Below are 12,280 nucleotides of genomic sequence, written 5' to 3' on the forward strand. Positions count from 1 at the left end.
ATTTCAAGTGCAATAAATGAATTTAAAAAAAGTTATGAAAATATGTGGCTGCTCAAACAAATTTTTTCAATAGCCTGTTGGGTATCTGGGGTATCCATATATCGGGAGTCTTTGTTCTTAGTCAACGAGGAAAATTGCCAAATACACTCCAGAATGCCAGGCTTAAGAAAGGTGCTAACGAGAGCCTGCCCGGTCACCTGACTTCCAATTTGGCTCACAATGAAAGGTAGTAAAATTACCTCCACGCCCTTCAGCTGCTGCTCCCACTGCAACAGACCTTATCTAATACTTTATTACACCCAAAAAACAAAGCATATTCTTCAGAAAGAATTCACAGCTCTCGTTTCTTACAGAACAGTCTCTTGGAATTCTTTTGTCGATTTCATAGATTTCTAACAACCAGAGGATTGTTTTTTAAATCTGATTTTTATGCTAGCAGCACAATTTCCTCCTGTGTAAGTAGGACAGATTCATCCCACAAGCAACAATGGATGCTCCCGTGCTTAACTCGAGCATGACAGATTAAGCTTCCAGCAGACCACTAAATGCCACCACCCCGCTTACAGAGGCAGGCGTGGGGGCATCGCCTGTGTTTGTTCCTTGAACTGCCAGCTGATGAGCCAAGGATGTCTGAGGTGGCCACGCAGCCCTGAAGGAGTGAGCTGTGTGAAGACTCGACAGAGGACTGGCAGGGCTGAGGTGACGTGCCTCATTGCGGGTGCTTTCAGGCATATTCCTGGCCTCCAAATTGCACCCACCTCAGGAAAGTTGCCTTGTCCAGTGTTTGCACATGTTTGTGAATATAAAAGAGAAAAATAAGGAGGGAAAAATATGAGTTTAGAGGGAATGCACAGAGACCTTGCATGTAGACATAGATGCCTTTCAGATCTTAGCAGATCTAAAATAAATGCTGTTTTTTCTGGCCAAGCAGTTAAGCGATGCTGACTTGAAGAATAGCTACATCAAAAAAAAAAAAAGGTAAAATTAGCAAATGAACAAACTAATAAAACACGAGGAAGATAAACAGTAGCCAAATCTGATTAGATTTGATCACATATCAGAAAATGATTTTTTATTAGCAAAATGACCCTTAAAATATGCTACCGAAAGGGTATTTGCAGCCTTTGAGAGACTAGTGCATTGAATAAAGAAAAGACCTGCATATACCTGCATTCAGAATTAGAATCTGAAGATAACTATTACTCACATTGCTTCGAGGGCCATCTTAAAATGCTATTCAATTTGCTCGTTAGGTATTCCGTCTAAAACTAAAAAAGCAAAGCCGTGGTGGGTTTTCTGCACGTAAATAGGCTAAAATCCGTCTGTCAGTGTTAGAAGACTGAATCAAACAATGCAAAAGCATGGATGTACTGTTCTCACATTTGTGTAATTGATGGCTATTTTGCTTGTTGAAATCTTTCACAACCACATGCGTATGTTTGTCATTTATCCCCTTGTCTCAGGTGCAAAGAAGGCTACCAAGGAGTCCGCTGTGATCAATTTCTGCCGAAAACTGATTCCATCTTATCGGATCCAAGTAGGTCAAGCATTTTTCTTCTTTCTCTAACACAATATGTAGGCAGTGCTTACTCTGAGCAACGGTTGCTAACTCAGCTGAAGGCTGTATTTCGGTCATTTGTCTCTGAATGCTGCCAAGGGACAGGCGTTAACGTTCAAAGCTCTCGCTCAGAACTATCTTGGTCTAAGTCTAGGTCTGGTCTTCTCCTGAGATGGGACCTGGTCTCGATTCAGCTCTGCCACTGACCTGCACTGGAAACTCCAGCAAACCCTGCTCCCTTAGCTTTCAAACTCCCCCCACCACCCATTATGAAAGCAAGGAAATAGAAACAGAACAGAGCTCATTATTGACCTAACAGAATGTTATGGAAACTACAGTCTCATTGGTTCTTACCCTTTGCTTGGAACTGTGTTAATATCAAGCCTATTAACCTTTACCGTACTTACTAAAGTAAGAAAATAGGCATCTAAAATTATATAAGAAGTTTTTAAACTGTAAAAAAACCCATCTTTAGCAACACTATTTGCATATCACTGATTCCTGGACAGTTGGCAAATTCTTTTTTTCATTCATGAAAGAAGATAATGTGCCACTAAGAAATATTGCTAATCCTTAGTTTTTTGTTTCTATATGAAGTAAAAGGTAACATTTGATACTACTCTGACCAATTCTAGTCAAATATGAATTTTTTGCTTTATTTGTAAATAATCTTCTGCTCTTTCAATGACTGCTACAATTGAATCACCACTATGGAAAGGAGATTTTTATCGATTCAGTAATTTAGTTCAGTGAGAATCATGACAGGCATTTCCAAATTACAAAGGCAATGTTATGGTTTTTTGAATACCGAACATGCATAAGACAAACTTCAACAAAATATTGTGTATTGATGACAGACAGAAGTTGTCCTGTTGTGAGCACATTGCTGTATAATGAACATGTCTAACTATCTTTCAACATCTTCTCAAAATGCATATTTTGCATTTTGTACCCCACCCCACCCTGGGCGCCAAATTTTAACCTACATTTCCCTCGGAAATGCAAAGTTTTTGAAAAGGAAAAGTTTAATTTCTTCTTTTTTTCTTTTAGATTATTTATTTATTTATTTGACAGAGACACAGTGAGAGAGGGAACACAAGCAGGGGGAATGGGAGAGGGAGAAGCAGGCTTCCCGCTGAGCAGGGAGCCCGATGCTGGGCTCGATCCCAGGACCCTGGGATCATGACCTGAGCCGAAGGCAGACGCTTAACGACTGAGCCACCCCAGGCGCCCCTGTTTAATTTCATTTAATTGTGTTTTATCTTGGCAAGATGAGCTACCATACAATCTTACCTACTCATTTCCTTGCAAATGTAACTCTCCCTGCACTGGTGTCTAGGAATCACCTTAATAGGGGACAGTTACTAGAGTGTGTTATATTTGTTTCATCTTGAGATTTTTCCGCTCTCTAAGCGGATGTCTCAAACCTATGGTTGTGGTTGGGGACGTGGATTTGGAATATTGCAAAGCCCATGGAAGAATGGGCTTGCTAATTTCTTTCTTCTTGTTTCCTCTTTTTTTTTTATTTTGGCTGATGTACCTAGTTTCCCTCTGTTTTCCCCTCTTCTTTCTTTTCTCTTTACTTCCTTTCTCTTCTCCCTTTCCTTTCTGTTTTTTTCATTATATCTTCCCTTTAGGCTTCTTCCTTCCCTTCCCTCCCTCTCCTTCTCCCTCCCTCTTTCCTTCCTTTCTTCCTTCTTTCTCTCCTTCCTTCCTTTTTACTTGTCATATATAGCCATGGAATATCTATCAATAGGATAGAGGACAAGTATGGGGGCAGGGCTCGCATATGATACAAAATAGGTGAAATAATCTCTCTTTAGACAATCTAATAAAACCCTTGCCATCCACTTAGATATCATAGTCCATCTCTGCAAAATTGAGGATGAGGCCTACCAGTAGGATTGTGCTCCTTCAAGAAAACTGATCTCATAACCACAGTCACTAGCCTGAAAACCTAGGTCTTATATGTGTAAAAATATTTAGTGCAGCTGTATTTCTATTGGTGAAAAAATGGACACATGCTGAAAACCAACAGCAAAACTATGTTTAAGTGAAATATCATATGGCATATCTATAATGTTCTATTAAATTATCATTAAAATGATACCTGTAAGAAATATTCCTATTAGGTGAAACAGCAACATAGAAAATTATTTTCATATAAAATTGCAGTAGGAACATCCCTTGGTCCAATGGTAGAAAAAAATATATATATATCCTGAAATGCTGAGAGGGAACTTTCAGTATTTGGGTTGTGGAAGTATATGGATTTTTTTCCCCCTTGTTCTCCTGTTTCCTATAAAATGGCATAAGATTATGTGAGTCAGAGCTCCAGAAAGCCTTGAAATAAAAACTAAAAAATAAAGCATTGAGAAACCCAATGGATGAGTCCCCATGGAGACAGAGTTCAAATGGGGAAAGGAGGGGTGCCTGGGTGGCTCAGTTGGTTAAGCATCTGCCTTCGGCTCAGGTCATGATCCCAGGGTCCTGGGATCGAGCCCTGTGTCCCTGCTCAGCGGGGAGCCTGCTTCTCCCTCTCCCTCTGCTGCTCCCTCCACTTGTGCTCTCTCTCTCTCTGTCAAATAAATAAAATCTTTTTAAAAATAATAAAATAAAATAAATGGGAAAAGCATGATAGCACCATTTATGCACTCGTGCCTCCATTTATTTATGCAGTCCTGAATTCACCCCACCGGTATTTTCTGAGCATCCACCAAGGACCATCTAACTGGCCAGATTCTGTTAGTACAAAGGTACACACAGAGTTTAGGCTCTGAGGCCCCTGCTATCTAGTGAGGGAGAAAAACACATTGATACATAAGCATGGGCATTATTCTAATGGAAGCACTTACACCCCTGTGACCTTGGCAGATTCACTTGGCCCCTGAGCCTCAGGCTTTCACCCAGAAAAAGATGATTATTATTGCTATAGGTTGCTATAACCCAGACTGATGAGAAGTCAGTGCCGGATGAACATTAGCCCACCGCCTTGACTCATCAGTATAATCACATGAATATGTGTTCAGAGCCCACGTGTGCCCGGCAGTGTGCCAGGGGGCCTTACTTGGATTATCTCATTAAACCCTCACAGTCACAGTCTAGCAGAGTGACTGGCAACTGCTCACATTTTATAGATGAGGAAATTAGGCCTCAGAGGTGTTAAACTTGCTCAAGGTCACGCAGCTAGTTAATGCTGGAGTCTCACTGCTGATCCAGATGACTCCAGGGCCTGAGCCTTCGACTGCTGGGCTCTCCCTTCCCCCCCACCACCCCTCCTTCCTCCCGTTATTGCCACTGTGACATTTATCACTCTCCATTTCATTGACTGAAACTCAATGACCTGCAGCAAACATTATTCTAAGGAACAATATTTGCACAATTTTCATATCTTAATGCAGCAACTTGAGCTTCCATAGAGATTTAAATCCCTAATGAAATTTTCTTGTCAAAATTCTTGCTGAAGGATCGTTTAATTTGCTGCACATGATATCCTCGAATGACTCTGTGTTCAGGAAATAAGCTTCCCTCCAACACCCTCCTTTTTCTTCCTTTCTCCCTTCTCTTCTCTCCCTTCTTCTTTCCTCCCTCTCTCCCCATTTGCCAAATGCCTGCTCTATTTTAGTGAAATCCCAATTAACAGTGGGTTAGAAGCCTCTGCCATTCTTTTCTCCCCAAGAAATGTGCATCTCTCCAATTAATTTGAAAAAATGAATAAAACCTCAGATTACATGCATTTGGGGAAGTAATACCAGGATGTGACTATGAGAAGGCTCAATGGCTGCCATGACCGGTGTCTACACCATGGCCCCAGGGTGGGTCCTCAGACCTGCTATTCCAAAAACTCGTTTTTTACCGCCAGAGAACCTGTGGTTAACCCCACTCAGGAAGACTTGTATACACACATGAATCAAATTTATAGAGTGCCTTGATGTCAGGTTTTGAAAAAAGATCTGCTGCATATAACTGTCAGGTGAATGAAACCCTCATACGGATTCAGTACACAGAAGCCACATTCTGATCACAAGGATGAATAGTAAGCACGGGTTCAGAAGGAAGGTGGTAAGAGGAACAGACTTTGGTCAGGATCCAGAGGACATGACTGTCTGTGGAGGAGCCAGCACCAGCCGATGTAGCATACCATACTAGCGTGATTCTGTCAGCCAGCCCTGCCCATGGATAGCAGCAGGCAACTTCCAGGAAGCCTCACAATCTTCTAAACAGTTTCTAATTGCTGCAGAACCAGTCCCGTTTCCCGCAAACACAGGATCAACCCATACATTCCTGTCCGGTTTCCTCTTCCTAACCACCTGCACCCACCCAGGTCAGGTACCATCTTCAGCCTTGAAACAGAACCAGAGGGAACTGAAGAATCATAAGGGGGTCAAGGATTCAGGCAGACATTTTCCTGGGTCTCCTCTCTTAGGAGCACATGCCAACCTGAGTTATCATCAAGATCCTCATGTCATCACTGGCCAGTGGAAGCCTGAGAGCGGCTCCAGAGAATGGATTCAGAATGGAATCAAAGAATGATGTGGGGCGGAGAAAATGCCCATCCATGGCGAGGGTCCTCCTGTGGCTGAAGGTAGCCATTCCCAAACGTAGTTGTGACTTCCTCTCTTCATCGGGATCTGACAACCTCATGGTTGTCTGCAGGTGACAAGTCTGCAGAGTCATCTAGTCTCCACCAAGGGAGGATAGAAGAGAACTTCTGGATCCAGTCCATATGAACTGTTCAAAGAAAAATTTCCACAATTTACAGATCTAATAAAAATTCAGCAGTTCTTGAATGGGGCAGCATCCAATGTAGCAGATAAAAAAGATCTCTAAAGAGCGGTAGAAGGTGAGCAATTTTTATAGACCAAAGTGAGTAGGAATAAGGAAGTTACCCTGGGTGTTTGCTGATGGGTTAAAGCAGGGTTGCTTTCCTTATACAAAGCAAAGAAAATCTTGGAGCCAGGTCAGGTAACTTGTGCTGAGCAAGTAAGCACGGATTGATTGACCTTGGCCTTCCTTTTCTGGGAGAGCACAGCATAGAAACTTAGTTAAGTTTTGGTTTGCTGTCATGGGGCTTAGCATAAACAATCCCATGTCAGGCCTAATCTGGTTATTACCATAGTGATTTACATCCACGCTTTCATTTCTTCAGATGTTAGAAACCAGGCTCTGCTCTTAGAGTGCCCTCTGAGATGCCAGGAGCCCCACACACATAAAAGACAAGACAGCTTAAGGAAATATCGTAAAAATGGGTGGGAAATAAAAGTTTGCGTAAAGTGAAGGAGGGAGATTTGGGCTGGTTACGAAAGGCTTACCTAGGAGGGAGCATTATAATGAGCTTTTCACATGGGCTCCTGTGGCTACGCATGCAGGCTGCACACTGCCCAACTTTATAAAGATCATTCACACTAGAATGAGAAGGACTCTCTATGAAGTTGTGCAGCGTGGTCCTGGGAAGGAAATTTCCATTATAAGTTAGATGGAGAGGAAGAAGTTTCTTGAGGGCACAAAGCATAAATTGTCACCACTTAACCCTGGTCCATTAGTTGATACTGATGAGAGGGGGTGTCTTCTAGACTGGAATCTTCTTAGAATACCTAAGTCCCCTACCTTTCTCTGCTCTCCAGTAGCCATAAAAATATTGTTAGCAGAATGGATCCATATAAAATCTGTAACTCTTACTACCATTTTCTGGCCTTGAAAGAGAAGTAAAAGAATTGTCAGAATTTGACCGTGCCTGTGTGAATTTCATAAAGTCTATCATTTCTTTCAGATCTATGGCTTTTTCATTCAATTGCTATCATCTTCAAACCTACCCTTCTAATTTGTGCAAAATACCTAATGTTTACCAATTAAACATGCAAATGCACACCGTTTCTAGAACACTAGGAAGATAAATATACTTATAAAAAAGAAAGAAAAAATCCCAACATCACATCATTCAGAAATAACCAGTAATAATCATTTTAGTGCATAGCTGTCCCAACTATTTTATAATTTCCCTGTGGAAATACTGCACAATCAATACATTGAAGGCAGGGTATCTGGGGCCAGAGGAAAGCACAACTGTTTTGCCTCCCTTAGCCTCTCTGCTCTGCTCTGTCTTCCCAGCTAACTAACTGCTGCTTTCCCTAATTTAGCCCTGGCTTGCTGAGGGTCTGCTGCACCTGGGACAATGGTAGACTGGCCTTAGGCCTGCTCAGGAGCCTCTCAGGCTGGTCTTCAGACAGCTGGCATCCTATCTTTCTTGTGTGGTCCACGGCTAGTCTACAGGACCTGCTAACATATCTGTCATCCCAACATGCTCTGGAGAGCAAGCCATTCATATGCCTCTGTCATCAGACTCTCAGGACCAAGATGGCTTTCTTACCCATCTTTCTCCTGTCCTTTTATATTTTCAGAGCCAGTGAGGGAGATCAAGTGTTCTGGAATGGGTCTAGATTATTTGATTATTTCCTTTATAAATTCTGCAATTAGTTACTAGTCTCACACTTCATTATCTATTATCCATTATATTGACACTCTAATCAAATCTGAGGTAGGAAGAATTAAAGTCTAACATCTCCTTACATAATATACTAATGTTCCTTACAAAGTTGGGATCATTCTGGAGCGCCTGGGTGGCTCAGTCAGTTAAGCGTCTGCCTTCTGCTCAGGTCACGATCCCAGGGTCCTGGGATTGGCCCCACACTGGGCTTCCTGTTCAGCGGGGAGTTTGCTTCTTCCTCTCCCTCTGCAGCTCCCCCTGTTCATTCTCACTTTCTCTGTCAAACAAATAAAATATTTAAACAAAAACAAAGTTGGGATCATTCTATACATATATTGTAATCTGCTTTTTTTTGTAACTTATTATGACCTTTCCCACAGCATAATATAATCTTATCCTTTTCTAAACTATTGATTTAAAGAATATAACATTATATGCATGCCATATAAATTATTTACCAATCTTTTATGCTGGATCATTTAGTGAATTTCCAATTTTTCATGATTACAGTGATTGATAAGGATCATGCATATCTTGTGGTACAGATTATTAAGAATACATTTCTGAACTTTTAATACACTTTGATAACTTTTCCTCCTGAAAAGTTATAATTTATATTTCTATGAACACACTAGGAGAAAGTTGATTTTACTTTTTCCTTCACCAGAACTGAATAGTATTTTTTAGTTGATAATTTTATAAGGAAAATTATATCTCACCAATGTTTTAAATAGAATTTCTTTGATTACCAGCAGAATTGAATACGTTTTCATTTGTATATTGATCAGTGTCATTTCTACTTTTATGAATTTTTAAATTCTTTTCTTTGCTCACTTTCAAGTCTGGTAATTTTTTTGTCGTCTTTAAAGGAGTTTGTTATTTTGAGGATAATAAATCCTGCACTATCATATATTTTTCTAGATTGCTCTTTGATTTATTACTTGTTTTTTTGACACATACAGAAATTTTGCCTTTTATGTGATCAAATCTATCAGTTACTTTAAAATGTAGTTCATATGTTTAATACTTCCTTCACTATGAAATGAAATAAATATTTTATTAATTTAGCTATTACAATTTTATTGTCTTTATAGTTTATTATTTACCATATGTGTACATATGGTTATATATAGTCATAATCTATCTTAAATTTATGTTCGTGTGTACTTAGAGATTAAGAACAATATTTTAAAAACCAGAGCTAATGAATTCTCCTAACTGAATTTATTGAATAATCTGAAGTTTCCTGATTGATATAAAAAATGGTCTTAATCATATACTCCATAATTATGTGTATTTGGTACTGTTTGTGTTTCTATCTATTCTCTAGATAGAAATAATACCACAAGGGTATTTAGTTTTAAGAAAAATTTTTAAAGATTTTATTTATTTATTTGAGAGAGAGAGAGAAAGAGACAGAGAGCACAGGGAGGGGCAGAGGGAAAGGAGACTCTCCACTGAGCAGGGAGCCAAACATGGGACTCGATCCCAGGAGCCTGGGATCATAACCTGAGCCGAAGGTAGATGCTTAACCAACTGAGCCACCCAGGCTCCCTTAATTTTCAGAAATTTATATTTTACATTTAGTAATGTTATATCCATATTTTTTCTTGTTTTTAAAAAAGATAATGGTTTGATTGATTAAATAGAGTTCAGTCATATACTGTATACAACTTGTTACACATGAAATTTTGGAACAATACCTAATGTTTTGAAAGGCAACTATTGTTTGATATTAAATAAAATGTAGGATTCAGAGTAGCATATATGGTATGAACAGGTGGCCATATAACTTAACATTTAACCTAAGATACTTAGAGAATGAAGGACAGAGCCATGAATAATTACAGTGACCAAAAATATGTGAAGCAGTACTGTATGGTCACCCAAGTTTGTAAAATATATGTTTACACTTAATATATGAGCTTTTAAAACAATAACTTGAAGGCAATCCACTGCAAATTGTGGTAGGATTATGCACAATTTTTCTTGCCAGTGTTTTTCTGTATTCTCCCAATTTTCTATAATACATATTTTTAACTTAGTAATTATTAAAAGAATGAAAATAACAACAGACTTTTTTTTTAATGCTCACTGTGTGTCAGGCACTGTTCTCAGCACTTTACAAATAATCCTCATATAGCCCTGTGAAGTAGATACAAAAGCAGCCCCCATTTTAATGATGAAAAAAATGAAGCAAAGATAAGTAAAATTATTTACCCAAAGATACACATTTAGCAAGTGGTAGGGCTCAAATTTGAACCCCATAGATCATGCAGTCTAAACATGAAAAATGAAGAAACAGATTGAAAAATTGATAGCAAAAAAAGAAAAGTTGATAACAACTCTTTCCCATAGAGTTATAATTATTATGCATCCTCACATCACTCCCCACTCCTCTGAGCATCATTATTTTTTGCTTGAATTTTCACACTGCTGTGCTTTTTTGGAATTTGAGGTGTCTTCTGATAGATTGTGTATGGGTCCCCATAGAATCCTGTGGGCCAAGATGAAGGATGAACACAATCCAGTTTTATCTAGTTTTATCTTGCCAATTGCCACTTTAGTCCCTAGCAGAACAGGGCAGGCTCCAAGCCCGGAGCGTGAGGGAACCCCAGCATGTCCTGTGATGGTGTTCTGTTGCTCATTTTGGTCATTAGGAGTTTGCTATGCAAGGCGTGTGTTCTGCCCACACCATGACTCCCTGAAGAGAAAATCTTAACACAGTTCTTGCTGTCTACCTAACAGACACTTACACCTGCAGTTGTTATAAACCAGGAGTTGAGTTCCCCGTGGGCTACCTGCTCAGGGAGACCTCCAGCTCAGGAGAAGTGCTCAGCTCCCACTTCGTCCCCCACTGCCCTTCCCCCCACTCTCTCTGATTTGAGAGATCTTGATAGGGTTCTTATTACTCAGATAAACTGTTGGAAGCCCATAATTCATGCAGTCTTCAATATAGGTTAATTTTACATACACAATATTTTGCAGTTTATTTCTATATTCATCATAGTTGACTTATTACTTATGCATGAGAATGGCTCCCCCACACACATTTAGACTTTAATGTAGCTTTCTCCCATTAACCATAATATATTTGTCATTTTCACTGAAAATCTATGAGGCGACAATCTTTTGTGAGTATTCCAATGGACTTTTTATTTGGAAGTTTCCAAATGATACGCTTTTGCGTGAATATAAGGAAGAATTGAAAGAAAAATGATGGAAGCTTTGGCCAAGAATACCTGAAGAGTAACAGCAAAGAAACAATGACCACAAGACTAAATTGGTCCTCACCCAAGGGTGTATGGAGCATCTGGGATTACCTTGCTCATGTCATTTTGTGCTTCTTCCTCGTACTCCATTTTGGATAAATTTCAATCACATTTAATAACATTACATGTATCCCTAAATAGTTATCACATTTAACAACATTACATGTAGCCCTAAAAAGTTACTACTTTCTACAAAACACAAAGAGAACTGTAATGCCTTTCACCTATGTTAATAGACTTTTCTAAACGCATCTATTTATTTACATTCTGTGCCCAGGAGCTATTAGGTTTTGAGAATAAGTAGTAAATTTTCTTTTTTCTGGTATTCTATATGATGCTGATGGTGGGAGATGGCCAAAGTAGTGCAGTGCCAAACACACACCCACCATCCTCCTTTCCTTGACAGAGCTTTTTAAGAGAGGATGATGGGACAATTTCACTCCTGTGACTAACATGAAATGGAATGATTTGAGCTATTACCATCTTTATTTCTAATTTGGTAGTACCATCATTTTTCAGTGTTTATGTAGTTTTTAAAAATCGGACACAGAGATTGTAAATAGCCTCTCATAATGTGGACTACAAAAGTGAGCACAGAGAAGTATAAAAATTGACCACATTGTTGGCAGAAATCAGAGACAGGGTTACGGGTTTTCTTTTAATAGTAGGGCCATTATTTCAAATACCAACAGAGAAGTTGGTATTCGAACTTGGAATACCAATTCCAAGTTGGAATGAGGACTTCCTATGAGCAGAATATTGTGATAGTCTCTATCTACACTTTCTCATTTATTACTCACCCTAAATCATGGTCATTCTATAGTTGAAGAAACTGATTTCAGAGAATTTAATTAACCCACCCACATTACTCAGTTTCTAAGAATTTACATTCAAATCTGCTAATTCTACATGTTAGCTTCCAGATGCTTTCTGACAGGGGCTAATAAAATGTTTGTGCTTTTATTT

The 12,280-nt window shown here is 39.3% G+C and overlaps 1 protein-coding gene across 4 annotated transcripts in view; it reads left to right on the forward strand.

Annotated features, from left to right (window-relative positions):
• The window catches only part of NRG3 (neuregulin 3), a 1,020,119-nt gene that overhangs the window by 784,714 nt on the left and 223,125 nt on the right, over positions 1-12,280 (forward strand). For all 4 annotated transcript variants that reach the window (XM_045878223.1, XM_045878224.1, XM_045878225.1 and 1 more), the window contains exon 3: positions 1,464-1,537. In XM_045878223.1, the coding sequence (XP_045734179.1) occupies positions 1,464-1,537 (74 nt within the window). The remainder of the gene's footprint in view (positions 1-1,463; positions 1,538-12,280) is intronic.

This window comes from Mirounga angustirostris, unplaced genomic scaffold (assembly GCF_029215605.1).
Source record: "Mirounga angustirostris isolate CCGP_5_RB_7025 unplaced genomic scaffold, mMirAng1.0.hap1 SCAF_6, whole genome shotgun sequence".
NCBI classification, from domain to species: Eukaryota; Metazoa; Chordata; class Mammalia; order Carnivora; family Phocidae; genus Mirounga; species Mirounga angustirostris.